Source organism: Peromyscus eremicus, chromosome 14 (genome assembly GCF_949786415.1).
Source record: "Peromyscus eremicus chromosome 14, PerEre_H2_v1, whole genome shotgun sequence".
Lineage (NCBI taxonomy): Eukaryota > Metazoa > Chordata > Mammalia > Rodentia > Cricetidae > Peromyscus > Peromyscus eremicus.
Window position 1 is genome coordinate 39,898,545 of NC_081430.1, and position 24,800 is coordinate 39,923,344.

At 38.3% G+C, this 24,800-nt stretch overlaps 1 protein-coding gene across 1 annotated transcript in view; it reads right to left on the reverse strand.

Moving 5' to 3' along the window:
- Cep128 (centrosomal protein 128) overlaps positions 1 to 24,800 on the reverse strand; it is a 334,023-nt gene that overhangs the window by 43,385 nt on the left and 265,838 nt on the right. Inside the window, exon 20 of the mRNA XM_059279885.1 lies at positions 13,236 to 13,259. Coding sequence (XP_059135868.1) covers positions 13,236 to 13,259 — 24 coding nt within the window. The remainder of the gene's footprint in view (positions 1 to 13,235; positions 13,260 to 24,800) is intronic.

Genomic DNA, 24,800 nt, shown 5'->3' on the forward strand with positions numbered 1-24,800 from the left:
ACTAGGAAAGTATCTGTTACACACTATTTCTTGATTAAACCAGTATAGAGTGCTTGACAACAAATACTATCAGAGTGGACATTTCATGAAACTCTCATGTAGCTTCTGGCAGACTAGACCAGGCCAATATGAGGAAGGAGCTTTTATAATTTTACCAGCTCCACCCCAATCACACACACACACACAAAAGTATATATGAAATGAAGAGAACATTAATAACTCACCCAGGGTCATATAACTGGCTATCATGGCAACTTGACCAGAATCTAGACTTTCTCCTGGTTAATCAGGTATTATTTTTACAATCTGTACACATCACTGAAAAACAAGGCAACTATCACCCAAAACTTGTCATTTTTCAGAGACATACATACAATGAAAATGCCCCAAATCAGGTTTTTAAAGCCTATTTCCAAAAAATAGACCCAAGATACACTACTCCTACATATGATATATTAAACGCGTCATTTTTTTTCTAGCTGATATGGGATCTAAAGTAAAAGCCTCACATACTACACTGCAAGTTTTATCCAGATAGGTTCTTTTAAAGAGCAAAGGCATTTCTTATGCACGTTACATTTTTCAGAAAGATGTTTTTACTTTGCTTTATAAAGTATATTTATAATTTTCACACTATAAAGCAAGAGTGTTTTACCTCAAGAATGGAGTTTGTTACTGATAGTGTGCACACCAGGACTAGAAAACACAAGCAAGGCATTTTGACAAGCAGCATGACCCCTTATCGACATGAAATAGCAAGCGGCCAGCCTGACCTGCAAACACTGCGCAGTTCCATAATGCTACTACCTTCTTCAACACTCCCTGTGTCGGCACCTCTATGAAAATCCTGACAAGGCTCTAAGAACCATTTTTTTTTTCCAAGCTGGAAGAAAGCTTCTATTTTTAACTTGACCACCACCTCTCGCCACCGGGTTGCGACTATAAACAGGCCACTTGCTTTAGCAGTGTTACTGTACTTGACCATGAGCAGTCATCTTTTCGAGGCTTAACCCTTTGAAGATGACCCCATTATTGGGAAAGACCAATACTTTAACACTAGCCAACACAGACCCCCAGCTTCTGTATTTGGGGAAAAGGTGGATGAAGGAGAATGTCTAGATTGTTTCCCTCAAGGTCCCTCATGAGAGATTCATGAGATATTTCCGTCTGCCCTCGATGCGAATGCACAGAAGGTAGACCAATGCTGGAGCAGTGGGAACCTTGGCAGGGCAAGCTGAGACAGGATTTGTGCAAAACCCTTTTCCGGTTTCAGTTTGAATGGGTTCCCAGGAAGTGTCAAGTCCAAACAAATCCAAAATTTTACAATGTGGCTCGGCCAAGACTGCTGAGATTCACCTGATTCTGGGTCAAAAGCGTACAGAGCACACTGCGTTTTATTTGGTGAAAATCCAATTGGACTGAACCTCTCAGGCAACTTCAATGAGAAGCTCATAGTCCTGGCAAAACCAAAAATGAACATGGCTTCATCTTTGGGTTGGAAACAGCAAGTTTGGGCTTTGTAAAGAGATAAAGCCAACTTTTACTTAGCTTCAAGGTCCTTGCAAATCCTGAGAAGAGGCACTGAAATAATTAACAGTTATCTGGCCTGATTCAGATTCACATACTCAGGTCAGTGTTTCCTGGGCACAGCAGGGGCTCTTAATAAGGACATTAACTCATTGGTGACCATATACTCCCAAGTGACTAGGGCACAATTCATCCTGTTAACAAAGAATGGTTGCTCTTCTGTTGAGCCTGAGCTCTGTGCAAATGTCATTAATGATGAATAATTATTGTAAGATTCAGGACAGCAAAGAAAGAAAGTCATATTGACTGGAAACCCTGCCACACATAGGGAAAAGTAAGCATACATGGCAGTACGTTACAATTTCCACAAGGACACAGAACACACCCTTGTAAATTTGGTGTAAGCATGAACTAGACGCCAATGTTCAAAGTCATTAGTGTGTGCATAATCCAAATATGTTACCCCTAATGACAGCAGGATGGATTCTTTAGGTCTTTACAGAATTTCTTATGAGACCACAGGGGTTTTAAAAATAATATTTCTCAATTTTCCAGTGGGATTTAAAATTTTTTGAATAGCTTTAGGTTAGAATTTATAACTATATATCCCAAACCAAGGTAGAGTAGATGATTTTAAGCATTCAATAAGTAGACTGAATGCCAACCAACTGCAGCTTCATAACTGCATATCTTCTTTCAGTCAGTGGTTTTTCAAAAATTTAATTACTTTCTAAAGTAATTATTTAAACTATTTAGGTCCTCAACACATAAGCACATACATAGGTTTTAATGTTGTTTAGATGTTTGCGTCATAAGTTTACACAATTGCAAAAGGTCACAATTCCTCCAATGCCAGCATTTCCTCTGTGAGTGTCAATGTCTGTGTACACGTTACTATGTGTGCACACATTGAGTGTTCATTCGTGTGTGTGTGTGTGTGTGTGTGTGTGTGTGTGTGTTGTGTGCATGCACACATGTGAGCCAGGGTGAAAAAATGGCTGTCTTCCAATTACTCCCAATCTTATTTTTTTTTTTTTTTAAATAATGTCTCTTAGACAGCCTGGCTAGAAAGCCCCAAGATTCCTCTTATTTCCCTCTCCTTCGCCATGGCCAGCTATTGACATAGATGTAAGGGATCAGAACCTGGAGTCTTATGTTGATGTACCAAACACTTTACTAGCTGAGCCGTCTATTCCCCAGATATCAATAGTGGCATTTTCAAGTAACACTATTACTCATTTTGACTTATTCAGTGAATTCTTTATCTCAGTGATACTTTGACACTATTTATTTGCTTAAAAATAAAAAAAAATTTCATTAAAAAAAGCAATTTGGGGAGAGACAACAAAAACTATGTTTGATACCCTTAAAAAGAATGGAGGTAGTGTGTGAAGGTAAATAGAGTTATCCCAGGAAGTCATAAATTATTAAATGAAAATTCCAGTGCCAGGGGTATACCACCTCCCTACTAGTTGAGGCCCCAAAATAATACAGGCAGTTTCTCCCAGAACTAGGTAAGACTCTGTTGCTGAAGATGCCACACACCTTGATCACAGGACACAGTGAAATTGAGTGGAATTGGGGTGGAAGTTTCCTCCCTCATAGGAAACCATCACAGTGCTCCATGAGGAGCTTTTTGGACTTATGAGGGAACACTGTCATCACATCTTATTCATCTGTGTCCCCCAAGTGCAATGGTACCAAATGAATGTGGAAGATGAGTTTACCAGCACACGATTGTTAGGAGGATAACTGTTTTCTCACTGGGTTTGATGACTTCTTCAAAGGGTACTTTCAGCCCTTGAACTGTAAATCTAGTTAGAAGCTAATGGCTAGGAGTTCATAAGCCTTAGTGATCAAACCACAGCTGCTGTTTTCTACATGGACATAGCATGGCTGCCAAACTGCCTTCTGATAACTGTGTGGACATACATAAGATAGTGCTGTTGTCAACTTTGGTCAAAGAAGCATCTTTTTGTGCTGGCTAGCAGTGACTACAGAAACTTACAATTAACCAATGACTACTGATGTCCAGCCCTACACAGAACATCTATACTCTCCTCTCCAAGGCTCAGGGAACATCATGGAAGAAGGGGCACAAGGAATGCAAGAGATGAAAGAAGTGTGAAATTGGAGGTATGGAGTGCTGACTTCCAGGAATGACATTAACTGCAAAAGGTCTGTACAAGATTGGGCCCATCAGCAGCTTGTCATGGAGCAGGGAGGTCCTCATGGAGCCTCACTCTTTCTCAAGCATTTATAAGTGGTTAACAGTTGACACAGCCACTTAAGGAGCTCATGTTCTTGAAAGTGACAGTAAGGAAGGTAATTTGGATACTAAGGAAACACATGAAATCCCACAACTGACAACGGGCAGAGTGAAAGATCTTGGAACACCTAGTCCTAAATGGGGTATCTCTATCAAACCCCTCCTCTCAGGGCTCAGGGAACCCTGTGGAAAAGGAAAATGAAAGACTGTAAGCCAGTGGGAATGGAAGACACCAAGGAAATAAGGCCTTCTATACACAACAAGACTGAGACATGTATGAACTCACAGAGACTGTTACCAGCAAGCACAAGGCCAGATGGGGTCCCAGAACTGAGAGAAGTGGATACCTTCCCCCACCTCTAACCCAGAAGCTATCTACAACTGATAACTACTTGCAAGAGAAAAGTTAGTTTTCTACAATGGAGTCTAACTGAGTATATTAACTATACTTAAGGACAGGCCCCATGCCCAGCAATAGATGGTCAACACTAAATGAATTCAATAGTTTTTTTTTTCTCTTTATTTTTGTCTCACAATGGTTTGTTTGGGCATTTTTAAAAAAATTTTACTAGTCTTTTGCTTGTGTATTATGGTTTCCAATTTTGAGTTTTTATGGGTTTTCTGTATGTCTCTACATTTCTATTTGCTTCTTGTGCTTTTTCTTTGTTTGGTTTTATTCTCTCTACTTGTTTGTTTTGTCCTGTTTTGGTGTTTTTTTTTTATTTGCCTGTTTTCTAAAGAGAAAGAAGGTGTGGGCTGATTGGATGGGGAGTTGGAGAGGATCTGGAAGGAGATGGAGAAGGGGAAATCGTAATCAGAATATATCATATTAAAAAATCTGAAAGTAGAAGAGGAGTAGTTAGAATGAGGAAGGGGATAAGATATAGTGGGAGGGAGAGAGTAATGGGATAAATTATTAAAATACGGCAAGGATATGTATGGAAACACTATAATGAAACCTATTATTATGTGTAATTAATGTATGCTAATGGGAGAAATGAAAAAGTTGGAAGTTACACAAAACTAAGGAAGTAAGACAAAGACTTATCCTTATGAAAACCCACTAGTTTGTAAGCTAGTAAAAACATAATTAAAAACTCTGAGTTTGAACAAAGTCACACTGCATAGGTGAACACAGGGGACAAGGATGCCCCAAAAGATAAGTTTGTTCAATGACAATCTTAGAGCCAGGCATGGTTTACCTCCCTACAAGTTAGTAGTCAGGGAGGTCCTAGAAGAACCCAAATGAGCTCAGCTGCTATCATCGTCTGGGTTGCCACCATAACTAGATGGTAAGATTCTATTGCTATATACAACTTGGGTTGCAGAACACAGAGAGATCAACTATGAACTTTCCCGGCTGACTAGCTGTCATAGTGCTGAAAAGCACTATGCAGGTTGCTAGGAGAGAGAAGACATCAGTGGTCTTATCCATCACTGAATCTTGGAAGCTACAACATAGACCCATCAGGCAATGTGTGCCCACTTGTGCAGGTGGCATGATGTGTGAATAACTGACCTCTTTCTGATTGGATATGAAATCTACTCTGTAAAAGGGATTTCATGCCTGATACTGTAAACCTGGTCAAAAGCCTATGACTAGACAGATTGTAGGCCCTACAAAGGAGCCTATTCCTGCTGTTTCATTCACTAAATGGCTATCCAGTCAAACTACATTCAAAAGATTTTTGTTCACACCCAGAGAGTTATGCTGTTCTCAACCTTGGTCAGAAGAGCTTCTTGCGGTGGACATCAGTCAGTGGAGAGAATCACAACTGGTCTAAGTGCTCAGAATAAGTGATTATGACCATGAGTTCTCAGCTGTATACAGAGCATCTCTACCAATCTCCACTTTGCAGAGAACGCTGGACCAGGGAAGGGAAAGAAGAAAGAAAAGGAGGATGAGGAAGAGAGCTATGAAATGCTGTCTTCTGAACAGAACATGGCTAGTGCACACGCAAGAGCACATAGCAGGTTAATTGCACCAGATCAAGCCAGTTAAAACTCCAGTATGATGGGGGAGGAGCACCCAAGGTTTCCATCACTAGCTGAGGAGCCACTGGCAGCTGAGGGTTACCAGAGGAGGGACAGTGCTTTTCTTTCAGGTTCTAGCCATTGGTATTGCTTGTGGTAAGTGGATGAACCCACACCCATGCATACATGGGCAGCATAAACTGGATGCAGTGGCATTTATTTATTTATTTATTTATTTATTTATTTATTTATTTATTTATTTACAAAAAGTAAAGGCAAAGTTTAAAGGGAGATGTGCTAGAGGCCCAGGGGGTGTTAATGGGGAAAGTGGAAGGTGAATGTGATGATCAACACACACTCATATGAAAGGTGTGATCAACACACACTCATATGAAAGGTGTGATCAACACACACTCATATAAAAGGTGTGATCAACACACACTCATATATATGAAAGGTATGATCAACATACACTCATATGAAAGGTGTGATCAACATATGGTCATATGAAATTTTCAAAGGCTAAAAAATAATTTTAAAAGAAAACATGAAAAACACGAATTTTGTCACTGCCCCCTTCCTTTAAATTTCTAATAATTTTTTCTTATACTCCTATATTTGCTACTCTGTCATACAGACAAACTACATTCTAAAATTTTTGGTGACCACAAACTCTAAGTGGATACTACATACTTTTTGTGAGCTAGATTATTATTGTATTAAGAAATTTTAAGAAAAAATCTTACATATGAAATGGCAGCAAAAAGAAAAAAATCAAAGTGTATCACTTGATGGAATGGGAATAGCATCCCTTTCCCTGTGCCCAGTTAACCTATGTATTCAGGAGCAAAGGCTGATTCTGTTTCAGTAAGTCAGGGTACCACTGTATCTCTTCTTATTTTGTTTCCATAGATTTAATCATTGAGGAATTTTGTTCACACAAAAGTACATGGAAATGAGAGCAGTGTTCTCATATCCACCTTATTCTCTTGACTGCCTTTCTATTTTTATGACAGTTATTGCATAGTGCTCTGTCATCCAAAATTAATTATGATGATTTATCTGTATGATTAAATTCCCTTTTGACTTCATTGAAGGCAAAGGTCTGAAAGCACTTGACGAATTGAAGGACTGCAGTGTGGTTACTAAGCATTCACTTTCTGGTTCTGGGAGGTATATTCGAAGATGCTTACTGTACATGTCTGTGTTGACATTCTCAACGCCCGAAGCACTTGCTGTCAGAGCGGAGGCTTTTTGAAAGCTACAGCAGCCTGTTCAAGCAGCCCAGTGTAGAAAAAGCACATGCAGAGCTGAGGCTGGGAAAGGCAATTCTCTTTATACTGTTTGTGCCTGAAACTCCTTGGAAGAGCTTTGCATGTCCAGGGGAGCATGTTACCCCAGCAGGAAGTCACACTGTGTTCCACTCGCTCTCTTTGGACATCACTGTTGGAGGTGGTAATAATCATTTTGAAGTCAAAACAAAACAAAACAAAACAAAACAAATACCTAGGTTCTGATAACGTTTCAATTCTCTTCGTTTTTGGTAAAATATACCATCGGCAAAAAACATGAGTATAATATACATGTACAGGTTAACAAAAGTGACAATTCTTTGTAGTTTTAATTGTCATTCCCCTCATTATTAATGAAGAGGAGCATCTTAAGGAGTCCTACCTAATCTATGAGTATGGTGAATTACATTGGTGAATTTTCTAATCGTAAACCAATCCATATTCTAGGAATAACTTCAATTTACTCATGATTATGCTTTTTAAATAAATCTGTATGTAAAACATTAAAAATTTATTTTTCTAATAATTTGGTACATTAATTTTGTATACATGGTAATAATTGAAAAGACATCAATTTTCTTTATTTACACTCTGTCTGGTTTTGCAATAAAATCATGCGGCTCATAACATGAGCTGTACACCTGCCTTCTTCCTTAGTCTCAGGAAGTTTTCACAAAACTTAACTCCTGCAACACTTGGGAAATTTAATCTAAAAGTATTCTGGGTTGGTGAGCCTTTGGGAGAAAAATTTCATGAAGACAGTGAATTAAGCATGATTTTAGAATTCAGTCATGGGTCTATTTATTAAATTTAATCTTAGTCTTAGAAGTTATGCTTTCTGGGAACATGGTCCCTTTCCCCGATATCGCAGTTATGACTTACACAGCACTCCAGTTTCTGTGGAAATTCCCCACATCTGTGGCTGTGTCTTCTCTTAGGAGCAGCAATGGTCGCTCGCACCAAGGCAGGCTCCTCAAAGCCAATTTGCAGGACAAGCCACCTACATCACTTTACCAGTCCCACTGCGTGGTTGTTCCTCTCCAGTTCATCAATTCCTAGTCCTTTCCTTATTTCTCATTTTTCTCTGATTTCTCTACATTTATTATCTTCTTCATCTTAATTTTGATTTTTATCCCTTCTTTTTTATGTAAGCATCTAAGTACCTAAATTTCTCACTAAGCATCATTTCTGCTAATCTGGCACACTTAAACACATCATTATCATCCCAGCCTATACATTTTATAAGCCCCACTATAATTTATGTTTTGAATTATGGGCTGTTTGGAAGTTTGCTTTGGAATTTCCAAATGTCCACTCTTTATATAGTTTTTTTTTTTTTTTTAACCTTAGAGCTATGTATGACTGTGCCATTAAATTCTGTCCCAGGGATATGAACAGACATGTGTATACAACTTTCAAATATCATTAAATGAACTACACATCCTTTTATCTCTTTATTTTCCTTTTACTAGTTACAATGCAGCCATAACGACCAGAGATGGACCAGGCAGGAACACACAGAGGCAGACAGAGGAAAAAGAAGAGCCTTGGTTCCAAGATTCGGCCATGGCACCATCCTTCCAAGTACTCATTCTGCTTGAACTGCTAATAGAAATGAATTTTACCTTAGTGAATCTATACTATTATATGGGGGGATGTCTGGGGTACTACAGTCATGCCAAGTTTCAATAATAGAATATGAGAATCTAAAATATCAAGGTGTTCATAAAATAACAATAAAGGGAGATTTGTCAGATATGTGAAAAATGAATTTATGATCCAAGTTGAATTGCTGCAAATTCAATTTCACTTCCTTGCTTTCTCAATAGTTTCTCTACTTCCTCTTGGCCTTAATTTCCACTCATTGACTCTGTAGTCCTTCATCAGAATAGTGCCATCATTGAGAACTCCCAATCCTTGATTTTTTCAAGCACATTTCCAAAGCTGGTCTTCATCCAAGATGCCCCTTTCCCATCTTTATTTAGTCTTTCACTCCCCACACCACTCTATCAGGGGCAGGGTGACTACACCCTATGTCTTCATACTGCATTTCAAACCACAGGCAAGGGCATAAAAGCCATTAACAGCTCTTTATGGAATAAATAAAAAAGTTTACTACTTTTAGGCTCCCAACATTCATCAAGGAAAAGCTAGAATTCCTCCCAAGGATGTCTCAGCATCCAGTGCCAACCAGTAGAAACTGGTTCTCAAAAGGAAGTCACTTGGATTTCTGGTGTAACAGACCAAGCCCAAACTCTTCGGTTTGCATTTCACAGCCCCAGACTGTTAACTATCACCATGACAAACTGTTACCGATGTCAAAGGCTGTAGTCAATCTACCCTGAGAAAACATGAAGGGCTTTGAAAGAAAACAACAGCCAGGCTTCTGGATTTTCCAATGCCACCAGATCGCTCCACCTAGCCTCCACCTGGCACTGCTGTTGAGTTTGTATAATTCCGAGCTGTAGACAACTGACAGCCAACAGTTCTGGTTTACAGATGATTAATGTTGTCTAGTTTCAACTGATTTCACTTTCTACTATGGAAGAAGCCAATTCACTTCGGGACCCCCTACCCCCATCCCTTCTCCGCCCCCCCCACCTCTCTCTGTCTGTAGTTCTTTGTTCTTTAGAATTGGTTAGAATATCCTGCCCGTGCCATCATTAAACCGTTAGATAAGCACATTTTACAGGAGCTCATTTTATAATTACATGAGAACCATGATATCGATGGTCTTAAGAGTATGCCCTGACTAACCCCATGCTCATTTTATTACATCCTCAATCTGGAATGCCTCCTTTGGCTCTCTTCTGCATGACACTACCAAACTCTTCATATTTCAGAGACAATTCTCTCCTCCTCATTATGTCTTCAAACGACAAAACCTGTAATTTTTATGATGTGCCCAGACACAATGCTGCTCTAATTTATGCTACCAATCTTCTTCCCTTTGTAACAGCTGCTGCAGTGTGTACTGTCTTTCCCACTCAAGTGCTGGGAGCAGTCCATTTACTTCACAGCAGTAACTCACTTACATGTAAGTGACATCTCTTCTTAACCTGACTACAAGTTCCTTACGGGCACTGATCACAACTTATTTTCCCTTTTTCCCCCTTCAGTCAACACAGTACCTTGAGAGTGCCCAGAAAACACAAACATCTCCTATTACCACTGCCTATGAGCTGGGGCTTTTAATCCAGAAATTTTACTTAGGTAATCACTTATCTTTATTTGGGAGATCAACTTGCCATATGTTAGCTGAAGGGGTTTCCTTTTCAGGAAAACTCCAGGTAAACAGGGAAAACGGTTCGTGCTCAGTAAAACATCAAATAATGTATGGTACTATCTGGAAAGACCCAGAAATTAATTTAATGTACTTCTGGGAAATGTTTCCCCTCAACTACTGGATTGACAATATTTATACTTGGTTTGCTATGTACAGTCTTGCACAAGAGCTGGATACATAGAGCTCAACATTTTTCATTTAATGCATATTTGCTGAATGTGAAGTTTTTGACAGATCTTGGGGATTAGTTTACAAATGACGTGTAATTTCAAATCCAGAAGCTTGTCTGACAGTGAAATGGGGGAAGTTTGAGGAAGAGTGGACACAGAGGCACAGAACTCGATGGTGACAACGGCCAAATGATGTCATGGGACGACAAAGGAGCAGCCTGCTTTTGGGTGTTACAACTACCTGAACACTTAAAGTAATCAATCATTAGTAGCCCTGAGGGAATGATGAAACGCAAAGTGACATCTGCTCCCACAACACACAACGGCAAGTGATTCCTTCTGTGACCTTCAGAGCCATAGCCAAGTGTGGGGCACCAGTATATGCCGATGCTCTAGAGTCTGAATTATGAGGGGATAATAAATGATTCAGACTGCTTTCAGCATATTTGATTTTATGAACTATAAAATACTTTATCAGTTGAAAAGCCTACCAAGTGAATTAAATTCTGCTTCTTATAATGCCATATGAAGTCAAAGGACTTCATAATATTTAAGCATTAACATTATCACCAAGCATTTTAATTTTTATGGTTTTACTTATGATAATTATTTTTGAGAAAACTGTTACCGTACCAACTCCAGTCCATTTAATCATTTTTATTTTTCTCATGATGACTTTTAATTTTTACCTTTGGTTCCAGGGGACCCCTTGGAAAAGGCCTGTAAGATTCTATTGCATGATACTTCATTAGGAATGATGTTAGGTATAGAAAAAAACCAACAAATACAAAGAAATGAGAAAGAGTTTGCATTGTTGTAACTTAAATTTTTGGATATTACACTGATAAAATTCTGATATTTAAATAAAAAATAACATACGATCACAATGATAATGACAATCCAGCATTAGGCTTTAATATTTTTCGGAAGTTTTCCCTTCTCTGATATCAAGACTTGCTAAAATTATTGTAATTTTGCCATTTTTACAAATGCAGTCAAGAAAGATACACTTGTGGATGTATATAAATGGTACTTCGTGCTCTCAGTCTGTCTACAACACACACATTGCTTATATTTTTGAAGAGAATATTTAAGTCTTAAGTGTGTTGGCAAAACACTCCTAAAACTAAGTAAAAATGTGGAGGAAAAAACACTGTACTCCCTAATGCTATCACACTGAAATGGAGAAGGTGAGTGAACTTTTTGAGAGGTCCAGTTAAGTCAAAGGAAGAAATTACTGAATTTGGACAGTGTCACTCTATAAAAACAGGTCCATTTATTTCTATTTCTTAAACATAAGATACAGAAACTTTACTTATTAGCTTTATTGCTTAAAGGAGTTTTATTCCTTCCTGTACATTAAAAATTTACCAAAAGAAAAACCACCACTGTTCCCAAGATACTGTTAGTATTTTGTGTAGTTTCTTAATGACTGTTTAATGTAAAAATATGCATTTCCAGTATTTGCATAAAAGTTTTATACATTGCTATACTTTTCCCCACACACAACAGCATGGCAATCTTTACTTCTTCAAACATGTCTTTTTATTGCTACATAACATTTTGCCATAAAGTAACACTATAATTTATTCTACTGTTTTGCTGGATTCCCTTTATTTAATGTGGTGCCGGAGACTGAACCCAGGGTCTTCTTGCACATGCCAGGCAAGCACTTTACCACTGAACTTATACCCAGAGCCTTGTTTTTTTTCCGATTCACATGGCTACTGTGAAAAAAATGCTTATCAGAGTAAAACAGCCATATTTTCTAAACTTGGAAAAGCAAAAAAACAAATCACAAAACCTAATTCTTATCTAGCAAGTGCCTGATATGGGTATTCTCACTCTCCTGTTTCTTTTTGTTTGTTTGTTTTTGTTTTTTGGAGACAGGGTTTCTCTGTGTAGTTATGGTGCCTGTCCTGAACCTTGCTCTGTAGACCAGGCTGGCCTCGAACTCACAGAGATCCACCTGGCTCTGCCTCCTGAATGCTGGCATTAAAGGCGTGCGCCACCACTGCTTGGCCCCTCCCTCTTCTGTTTCTTAGGGATGTAAGGCACCACTGAAGAACACAGGAGTTTGTTTCTTGAATTAGTTTTCATTTGAAATGATAACATAAGCCTCTTCCATAATGACCACAGCATGGTGTGTTACAATTTACTTCAACTATAGATACATTGTTTTCTCTCTTATATTTTAAAATAAATCATTTTTCTAATAAATAAATGCAATCATGTAGTGTTTACAGCTAGGTACTTAAAATGGTTCCCAATACTAGGTTTTGTCAAGTAAGATTGTCAGGAAAGGGCTGACCAGGCTTTATCACTCTCTTTTGGGTAATGGCAAAACGTGAAAGCAGTAAGTTAAAAACTTGGCCTTCCAAATGCTTGCCACCCCACCTTGGCAGTGATGGTGAAATGAAGGAAAACAGGCAAGGCATGGATCGTGTTTGTACTAATCCTGTCATCCTCGGAGCAGCTCATCTGGCATGTCCTTTCCGACACCTGCAGTCCTCTTCATACATTCACACTTCCACTTTGAAAGTTTTCAACAGAAGTCTATGTTCACATACCTCTTAGACACAGTTTAGCGCCTTCCCCACTTTGAATCTTAGCAGTGGTTTTAGAAATACTTCCTGGAACTGCTTCCTTGGGTGGGCTCTGAAATCCACATCAGACAGCAGTAATTCTGACACAAGAAGGAAAAGGCCCCCACTTACCGTTTCTAATGCATTTACACGGTCCTGCAAATGAAGCATAGTACAGAATTATTAAAGCAAAGCTGTAAGCTGACTTCATTTGCAGGCTTTTCTGTCTACCTGCTATTAGCAAAATATTATTTTAAAAATATAAAAACTGAAAACTCCTTACTCAGATGATCTCGGCAACAGAAAAACAGCAGGAAAGAAACACTATACCTTTTCTTCTTGCACCTACTGATTGACAGGACCTCAGGGATTAATTTAATAGAAAATGTGATGAATTCAAATCCACTTACTAAGAGGAATAGTTCATATCACTACTGTACTGTCAAAATTATCCCCTTAAGGATATGTAAGTGTGAATATGGGAATCACAGCTGGGTGGTAGCAGTGGCATGCAAAAGACACTACCAAGTATACTTGCTTCATTTTAACTTCAACAGTTAAAAGTCAGACAGAAATTCTGAATAAGAAAGATTCCCATGCAGCCGAGGGCCCTGCTACAGAGTTCCTCTAGAGTAACTATAGAATTATAGAATTTCTGGTTTATAGAAACACTGGCTTTAAAGGAGTCACAAACAGCATCCCTTAACAAGCCAGATGATTGAGGAAAAAAGTTTGGAACTCAATAACTATAATCACAACTCTTTCTAGAGGTGAAAGGTGGAAACTGGACATATTCACCGAGTTCAAACACTGGATCTGAGAGGAAGCTAAGTCTGAAGCTCAAGATGGAAAGTCAGATTTTCCAGGGGCCGAGGCCGTGTTTTGTTCTTCGGCCATTTGAGCAACTGGAGGAATCTATGGAGTCGGGAATCTTTTCCTTTAATTAGATTGACTCACATTCTTTCAGCCTCACCAGAAGCTACAGGCTGTTCTCTCAGGAGTTCTATAAGTAGAGCCCAGTCTTCACACTGAGAAACTGAGTTGAACAGCCTGTAAACATTTGGCTAGGAGGGCACAAGTCAGCATATTGACGCCCTATATTATGGAAGGCAACCGAAAGCTGGCTGCTGAGCAACACAATTTGTTTACTTACAGTTTATTAGTATACTTGGTAGGACTTCTCCTTGCCACTATGGATTTTATAAATCAGTATTCCATGGTGACTTACAGAGTGTCATGTTTGAGTGATGTCACAAATGCATATGGCACCTCAAAGGGTCTCTGCTGCTACCTATTCATAGGAAACCTGGAGCATCATCGTTCAGCAATGTGTCACTGTCCTGTGTAGACTGAACAGACAGCAGAGAATCCAAATATCTACAACCCTTGCATGTCCCATGCCCTGTGGGCTGATAACGTTTAAGGTTACTATATTGTAAGAAAACACATATAACTGGCTTGAAACAAGCAAATTCATATAATGTCAAAACAGAAGAGCTTAATTTCCATCTGCTTTAATTTTGATCACACTCATGGCAAAGATATTATTCTGATTTATTCTATGTCTATCTGAATTCTATCCATCTGTTTTCATCCTTATCACACTTATGGCAAAGATAATCTGATTTATTCTATATGTCTGAATTCTATCTAAATATTTGTATGACTTGTAAACATAAGCCTAGTCTATAGGACTATAAACTCAAACAGTCAAATAACACCATCTGTTAAAAACATAAAGGCCGGCCGGGCGGTGGTGGCGCACGCCTTTAATCCCAGCACTAGGGAGGCAGAGCCAGGTGGATCTCCGTGAGTTCGAGGCCGGCCTGGGCTACCAAGTGAGTTCCAGGAAAGGTGCAAAGCTACACAGAGAAATCCTGTCTCAAAAAACAAAAAAAAAAACAAAACAAAAAAAAACAAAACAAAAAAAAAAACAAAAAAAAAAAAAACATAAAGGCCAATGAGCACAACACCTACTGTGGCTTACTAAAGCCTGCTTGTCTACAGCCAACTTGCTTCCCAAGTGGTAATGGAATCAGGATGCAATGGAAAACGAATGCAAAGAAAGCCATCCAGCCAGGAGGAGCCTGTGATGTGGCTTGTGGGTAGTGCTTGCCAGCAAGCCTGATCACCTGAGTTGGAGCTCTGGGAAACACATAGTCAACTCGTAGGTGTTATCCTCGGATATTTATGGGCGTGCCCCTATCCACATACATATAAATAAAATGTAAGTGGATTTTTTAAATGAGGACATTAAGGAAATAAGAAGTTCTTATTAACCTGAATTTCATTAATTCACGTTGTCAAACAACAGCAGCAGCAGCTAGTAAGAGTTCAGGCATTGCTTCCATAAGTGAGCACGGTCTAAACCACATAGTTTTAAAGTCTCCATTATAGGTCATAATTAAGAGCAAAACAACTTCTTATTTTTTTAAATTAAGGTGATTTAAAAACTTATGAATGTAGAACACCATAACTGGCCACAAATGCAACCAATTGCTCTACTGCGACCTTCACTGGTGAGCTGTTCTTTCTTTTTCTCTTTGAATTGCCAGATGTTGTTGCCATAGATTTTATCTTCAAGCTTCACCTATAGGCTCAACACCCTTTAAAATCCTTATTTTTAAGTCTGAACCCAGATGAGTGTAGTAACATTAAAGGAGTAGTTAAAGGTGAAGGGAAGACAACCTGCACTGTGATGAAGATACTGTCATGGTAATCAAATTATTTTAGGTGATGGATTAGTGACTTTATCTTTACAGTCATAGATTGTCTGCTGAAAAGAAATCTTCTAAGGAAAATGAACATTGTGTATAACACACTTATACACATAATTTTATATGGGCTTTTAATACAATGGCAGATTCTCCCAAGTTATCTAAGGACCTCAAGTTCTTTTACTTCATATAAAAACATCTAAAATGAACTGTAGGAATAGTATACAAAAAAAATTATAGAATTAAACAAATCTACTTCTCCATTAGGAAATGTTTCCAGATAGCTAACACTAGGAGCAAAGAGAAAAGAAACAATTAAGACCAATGCAAAGGCAAAAATATGAATCTCTGAGGGAATATAAGATTAAACAACAATATCAAAATAGAAATCAAAGGGAAAAGTTCCTTCAAATATTTTGAGGAAACAAAGTTTAGGGAGGATAAAGTCTATAGTATAATCATTGGGATTTTTTGAGATTAGATAATTAATTTTCCACCATTCTTTAATTATAAGGCAAAGTTTAAGAAATATCTACAGTGGCAACAAATAATGATTTTCATATATACAGGATTCCCACGGAGCTGGACAGTCACTGGCTTAAATGTGCAGGGCTAACAGCTATTCTCACACGTGACCATCGTAAACTATCTAGTGAGAATAATGCAGGAAGACACTGTGTTCTAATTTATTCTGGGCTTGACAGGCCATGTAGACAGAGCTACATTTGAGAGGAAGCTTACAGCATGCATACTGTTAAAATGTATTTTAACTTTTTAGGATGAGGTGAATACTCCGCCGTGAACCATAAATATTCATTTACTGATGGTCACAATGGAGTATGCATTAGAATTCAGGAATGGGCTGAAGCAAATTCATTAACATCACTGCAGATGGGAAAGGACTGTCGGCCAGGTTGGAAATGAGCATGAAATGGATTGCTGGTATCTGAACGGTGGATCACTAACAGTTCACTTGAATCAGCTGAACCAATCAATTAGACACATTGAATTAGCTATCACATTTAAGAGATGAATTAGATGCTTACAGATTAGAATATTAAGAATTACTTTGCTGTAGAAAACGACAGTTGAAGAACTCTAGTACCCCTGTCACAATAACATAGTGTTTTTAGAGAAGGACTTTGAAAGTAGTATGAACATAGGAGAAAACAACACTGGCATACAAACACGAGATGAATTTGTCTTTTCCAAGTCAAAGCTCTACAAGTAAAATAATTTTGTTATCTTCTTTAGAACAGAAGGATTATAATGGATATATAACTTTCAAAAAGAAAATCCCACAGGGAGGACATCATCCCACTAAAAGCAAACAGCCTGTTCTAGAAGGTAACTACTCAGCTTTACTCCAAATAGCACTACCCAGGGCTCCTCTTGTCAATCCCAACCGTTCTGTGTGTGTATGAACTCGTGTGCCTGTGTGTGCGTGCATGTGGAGAGCAGGAGTCAATGTTGGGCATCTTCCTCAATCACTTTTCACCTTAGTTTTTGAGGTAGGGTCTCTCACTGAATCTGGAACTCAATTATTTGGCTAAATTAACTACCCAGCAAACCTGAAGGATCCTCCTTTCTCCAGCTCCCCAATCACTTTGATTACACTCATATACTAAAATGTCCAGTTGTGTAAGTGGGGATGGAAATCATGTCTTCATGCTTGCCCAGTAGACACATCACCAACTGAGTCATCTCACCAGGCCCAATGTCAACTATATCTGGTGGATAGTCATGCTGTACCTGCATGGCTTTAACAAAGGATATATGTATGGAAGAAAATGTAAGTGCTATATATATTTTTCTTTCTAGGCATTTCCTCATATCAAACAGTTGCATTTAATAGTTAGCCATAGTTTCATAGCTAAAAAAGTAGAAATAACCTTCTTTCCCAAATGTCAAGATAGTACAAAGAAAGGAAGAACAAGGCTTTCATTGACTATCACCAACAAGATAAGCATTTCCTAGAGGTATTTCAAATAAACTGAAATAAAATGAAAGTTAAAAAACACAATCTCAGCACAGCAACATCAAAAGCCTTTACAATATAGCATAACTTGGTTCTGAATATACTATATGCATGCAATTATGATCTATACATGAAATTGCATGCTTCCCTTCAATAGTCAAACAAAGTTACCCTAGACTCTCTTGAGGATGGATGGTATTAGAGAAGTTTGCACTGGTGTGTCAATCATCCAATGTTCAATTTACCCAGCAACAGGTACTAAGCGTTTACTGTTAACCTCATCACACTAGATACTATGAGTATCTTTGTTATTTCATTAGCTACTTATGTGTTTTTTTTTTTTGCAAACTAACCTACTTCAGGGTCCAAAAACAACAAATCAGAACTAATGAAAGAAATGAAAAAAAAAAAAAAAACCACACAACAAATGAATGTTTTATCTTAAAACACTGTCACTAAATGACCAAACAGACTTACCAAGAAAAGCAAGTAAGGCCCATGTCAAATCCTGGCCTAGACATAGTGTCTAATAATACTCCTGGTTATCTGGCCTGGTGTGGCAAGTGTCTGAGATGCACAGACAATCGCAGGATTTAAAAGCAGACTCAACTATCTCTTCCACTTTTCCAGTACGTTCTCTCGGGTAGGATATTACTGTTGCTAAGGTGGAGACCTACGAGACAGCAGCTGTCTTCTGTGTCTTCCTCTTGCTTCGCTCTCAGATTAGCACTTAGCTTTGTGGTTTTCCTTGTTATGAGGTCATTACTGATCATGACAAGTCAGTTGGCTCTTCGGGAGAGGGTGGCATTGTGGTCTCGCAAGGATGCTATGCAATTTTGTATCTACTCTTAAGGGAAATACAGAAGGGCCTGAGTGATGGTTTATGGAGTGGGGAATGCAAATGGGGTGGATGGATGAAGCCTTGTAGATTTGTCTCTAGAACTCAGAATGGAAAATACGACCAGAAAGGAATGGGGGGTGGGGAGAGTTGTTTCAATATGCTATAAATTCTTGCACTTAATTCTATGAAACTAGTACTAAAGTTAGGTTTCTTCATGCTATTTCAAAATCAAGAAGGAAAGACTTTTATCTTTTAAAATGAAGTATTATTTCAAGATACCTCCTTTAAGATACACTGTAATGAGTTATGTAAGTATGTGTCTACAAAAATGTACCTTAAAAAAAAAAAGAAGGTGGAAGATGGAATTATCATTTTCCCGGGAGTTCCCAATTCCACATTGAAAGGGCTACTAGTGGGAAACAAAGGCATTTTGTTCATTGTGTGGCATCTGGGATATAGCACAAGTGAAAATTATCAGCAGATAAAATATAGCTGATGGCGATGTCTGGGGCAATGTAAATGACAGCTGATATGATTTCTAAAACTGACTATTCCCAGAGAGACATGCAAGAAAGCAGTTGGGCAGTACAGGAAGAAAGCCAGCAACTCAAAATCAACCCATCATAATTGTTTTCTAGGATTTACACTTTAAAAAGTAGAGTACAGGTCTCCAGCTGTGAGGTTAGCCACATATTTGCAAAAATGCTCTGAAGCCTGAGCAGGTGATATTGCAGTGGTGATCTGCCCTGGCTTATGAACAGGGCTGTGCCATGAAGAATGTGTAGGAAGTAATAGGGTAGGTTTGTATTTTCAGGTAGAAGAAGGATATACTCCTGATGGCCTCCAAATGTAGCTGTCCCAAGGAAGGTCCTAAGTATCACATTTCCTTTATTTCCCTCAAGGGCACCCATCTCCTGGGCTTCTTGGAAGAAAACTATCACAAGAAAAGCATTATAAGCATAGGACCCTTTGGCCCAAGCCCCTTCCTCGTGAGGACTGAATTTACTAGGCCTGTGTGTCACACAGCTGAACCTTAAATGGCACAACCACATAGTCCACTTGGTGATTAAATGGCTCATCTCTGTGCAGTTCCAATAGTCCACATCCTAATTTATACGCAGAGTTATTTACTCAACACTCTGCAGGAAACATGTCAGATAAAAGAGAACATGTTGCATAGCTTTTGTTCCCACATTCCTCCTGTATGCTCCTGTGTGTAGCTACTTCTCAGTGTTACATGCCAGAGGGGCTACAGTTGAGAGAAATGTAGACCTGAGCTGGAAGTTTTAAAATAATCTATTTGGCTGACTTTGTGTTACATTTTCTTCTTCCTATTTGGTTTGACTTTAATTAAAGCACTATTATTAATTGGTAATTCTTAATACACACAGACAGGTACAAAAGAAAGGCAGTTAAAGAGTGCAAGATAAACCTCAGATCCCCTGCCCTTAGGCAACCAATAGGAAGCTATTCTTTATCTATGATATAAGCTATATCTAATGATACGGAGGAAAAACACAAGTAAATGCTTTGTTTACATGTCCCCATGGGAAGCATACCTGAAGGCTGGAATATCCTGTATGCCCTAAAAGAAAGCAGATGCATTTTTTGGCTATTCAATTTAAATATCCTAAATATTCCTATCTATGACATACTTAACTGCTTTATCTTCAAATTGAGCTGCATTCTGAGTTCTCACTGCAGACTGACTAGCTTCTTCCCAGGGTGGAAGCTTAAATAGCAGATTCGGCTGTTTAAGAGAGATGGGAATTATCAAAGAGTGGGAGAGCTCTCTTATCTTAAAGTTATTGGGATGCTCAAAATAGTATAGCTATAAAAATAACACAAATACAGATCGTAACTGCCAACTAATTTTTGAATTTCTACATTTATAGAAAATGATACCATGCAGTAGTTTGAAATGGTTCCCCAGATAAGTACTTATCCAACTTAAAACCATAAAGTCTAGAGAAATCATTACTTGAAATTTCAAACATTGTCCCCTTCAGGGTGATAAAGAACATAGGGAGTTAGTGTAATGTGCCTAAGTCTTGATTTCACAAAACTGTACTGGAAGAAGGGATACTTGTTCCTCAGGTCTAAGAGGAGAGGGATTAAGTAGAACTATGGCTTTTCAGCAGCCACCCTGGGCAGTCTCATTACCATGTGTGTTGCTCGGACTCTCAAGTTTACCATGGATAATGGAACACCCAGGATGCTGAGTGACTGTAGACCAGGAAGGTCTGATCATATGACAGTAGACTTCCTTCCCTTCCATCTGCCAAATTACCCTAAATCCTACCAACAGAAACTTTATCCTTTGTAGATGTGAAAGAATTATTCCCCACTTCATCTTGTGCCAGTTCATCTTGCAAAACACAAGCATTTTTCCATTAGATTGCCATGAAGCTAGTCCAGGAGTCAGGAGAGGTGGCTGGATCCAGCCAGCTACCGGTTTGCACAGGACCGTGCATGGAAATGGTCTTTATACTTTTTATTTGTTCAAACAAAACCAACACAGAATACTACTACTACATGAAATTGTATGAAATCAAAATTTCATTGTACATAAACAGAGCTTTACTAGAACATAGGTGATTGCTTATGCTTTGTCTATGGCATTTTCCATGACACAATGCATAGCACAAGCCTAAGACATGCACAACTGAAGGTATTTTATAGCTTGGTGGCTATTGAAAGATATTGATGCCTGTTAAGAACTACTTTCTGCATGACAAAGGTCACTGTGGGTTTCTAGGGAGTGTAAGCTGATATGTACACACACACAAACACACACACACACACACACACACACACACACACACACACACACACACACACACCTAGTAGAGAGAAGGAGGAGGAGAGAGAAGAGAGGAGAGAAAGAGTGTCATAGTATTTTTACCCAACTTTAAAACACTCTTTACAAATTAGGTATACATAAATACCAATACGCAGACTACAAACTATTCCTCAGGCCATTGTTTATTCCTTTTATCAATTTTTATTTTTCATTTCCTTCCAATGTCTTGTTTCTTTTCTTCCTCTCTCTGTTTTCACTAATTTCTGTACTTAATTCATTCACATGTATTGAGCTAGGCATTATGTTAGACATAGCATCAATAAGGAAGATAATTTTGCTTTTTTGGAGCTCACATTTCGAAGGAGAAAGTCAAGATATAAAGAAAGAAGGTGCTAGGGTTTGTACCTGGCTGTGTGTGGGAGGAGGTTTACTGTGCACAGACTGGTCAGGGTCAGTCCTTATAAAGAGGTAGTATCTGAGGTGAAGTTTAAGGATGGAAATGGAAAGTCACTGAAAGGGTCAGGGAAAAGTACATTACAGTGAGTGGGTAGCAATGCAAAGGTCCAGATGTCAGAAAGATTTTTCTGAATTCTAAGGTTTGAGAACAAAAGGGACACAGAGTGCTCACTGTGCTGTCTACTGAAACATTTCTTTCAGTTGCCCACATCAAATAGCAACACTGGATTTTCAAAGTTTAGGTACCAAAAAATTGTATTAGCTAATGTTAACATACATTCTTAACTTTAAAATTTCCCCAAACTCCCAAGAACAGATTAATATTAATTTCATTTAAAGTAAAAAACAGACTAAAAATTAGTGTTGAATTTCCTATCATGCTTACATGATAGGGCTTAGTCTGTAATACAAGTCTACTCAAATTAAATTAATCTAATTCATATTCTCTGTCTCTCTCTGTCTCTGTCTTTGTCTCTCTCTCTCTCATTTTCCTCTTCATTGAGACAGGATCTTGGTATGTATGCCAGGCTGGCCTCAAACTTGCAATCCTTCTATCTCAGTCTCCCAAGTCCTACTCTACACATTCTTGAAGAAAAAAAAAAAAAGTACGTTGACCAAATCCTCTTCTGGGAAATGAGGCCAATGGAAATGCAACATGTTGACAAATGAGGTTTTGTGAGCAAACAAGTAATAAATACTTTCTAGTTATCATGGCTATTTTGTGTGTAGGTCTAGAGATTCACTGGAAAAAGTTTTCTGAGACCTCCTCCTTAAAATTCCTGAAGTCAGAAGAGCACTCCTGAACCTCATCTTTAATAGCTATCAGATGACAGTGCAACAAAACACGTATGACATCATAATAAACTTTAATGTCCAAATAAAAACTCTTATCTGTACATCTTTTTTATATTTATTTCACTACATAATACAAGGGAATGTGTTTTTGCTGTATGTGCTGTTAAGAAAGTTCCAATATCAGGCAAACTCTAACCCATGGGTTTAAACTCACTGGGGAAATAGCAGAAGGATAAAGGAGCAATCCCAAGCTTAATTAGTCTAGACATCATGCAGTTACAAGACTGCTATTGGGCTGACACCCCAGTTCTTTTGAGATGTAGACTGCAGCATGTTCTTTATTGTCGGGGAGCCCAAATCCTCCAATTCTGCCTGTACTTGTGGCAACTATATTGGTTCTTTCCTAAAAATGACGTCTATTCAACCTAAATGGGTAATAAAGGTAGAAGATGGCACATAGGCAAATTTTCTATTTCCTTTCATGCATGAATACTGAGATATTAAAGACACTGCATGTCATTTACTAACACACTAAAGTCCTCACACTTTAAAATCAAACAGTAAAATTTGAAGAAATTAAATCCAGAAATAGATGTAGTACAGACACTCTGGAAAACAAGGGTACAAAACAGCTAATTTTAAAATCTGAAAACAATCATGGATTATGATATGAGGAAATGCTTATTAGCCATTTTTCCAGCTCACTTTAGTTTTATCACTTTTTATGCAATTTAAAATTTATGGAAACGTTTGAATGGTGCCTTTAATTTTTGCCAGAATATTTTGAACTTGGTTTAAGTCTGAAATTGAAGAAGCCTGAGGAGGGTTTGAATAACAACTTTATTCAGTCTGTTTATTTAAAACATGATGAATAAGCACAAAGAAAAGGTGCAGAATTGAAAAAAGAAAAATGATCCTTTCTCCTTCCTAGAAGCATTTGAGGTTTCTGGATTGTTCAGCATCTCGCACCAAGAGCTGTAATCTTGCTTACCTGTTAGTAGCCAAATACATCTAACATTGTCCTCATCACTATATGTGTGTAAACTTGGTTTCTACGGGCTCATGAGTAGTTTTAAAGTTATAGGAAATCAGTAAGATACTTCCTTGAGGTTAAATCCTTACTGCCTGACTTCTTTAATGTGCTAAAAAAATTTAAAAAAAAAACAACAAAATTTCCTACAGTCTTTTATTTTGAGGAAGTAGAATCTAAATATTTTAACAATACTAAATACCTAGTGTCTGTCAATCAATCATTCTCATAAAAATGAAAAAAATAAGGAGGGAAAGAACAAAAGAAACTCCAGGAACCTAACTAGAGGTGGTGATTGTAGTCATCTGAAACTCTGTGCTCCACAGGATGTTAAGTGTAGTGCAAAGGAGCCAGGTAGGCTTCTACTGGCTACATAAGCTTTAGTGTTTTCATCCATCAATGAGAGCAGCAGTATCTACATTAGAGAGCTGTGTGAGGACTATGACACAGACTTACAAATAGCACAGTGCATGAAATAAAGAACTGCTCTGTGGCTATCAATTCAGAATCTCCCCAATTCAGAATTCTGCCCCCCACCCCCCACCCCTTGATGCATAGAACATCACTCTGTTTCGCTGCCAGTGTAGTTGGCTTTGTTTTTGAGACAGGGCTCATCCCGTAGTCCAGGCTGGCCTGGAACCTGTGGGCAATTCCATGCCTCAACCTCCTACGTGCTGGGGTTACAAGCATGAGCCATCATGCCCAGGTTGATGTAGCATAATCTTGACAAGAATTAGTAAGTGCCACAGAAATATTAGTTAAATTTAAACATAGTGAGTGTTGAAGATCCCACACTCAGAAATCCTCTGAAGTATTTGTTCACATTCTAGAAACTCAGTCAGTGACAGGGAAGGGTGAGAACCTAGAAATGACAATTATAGTTTCTTTTAGCAATGTCCAATTCATATTTACAAACTCAAAAGAATCGTCCATGGGTCAATGGAAATTTGTTCCAACCAGAAAGGTATTAGGTATTAGAAAGGTCTTAGGTACCCATTTCCAAGTTGACTACTCACAGCAGTCATTACTTGAAATATTGCTTTTCACAACTGCCATCGTTATCAGAAGGTGGAAGAT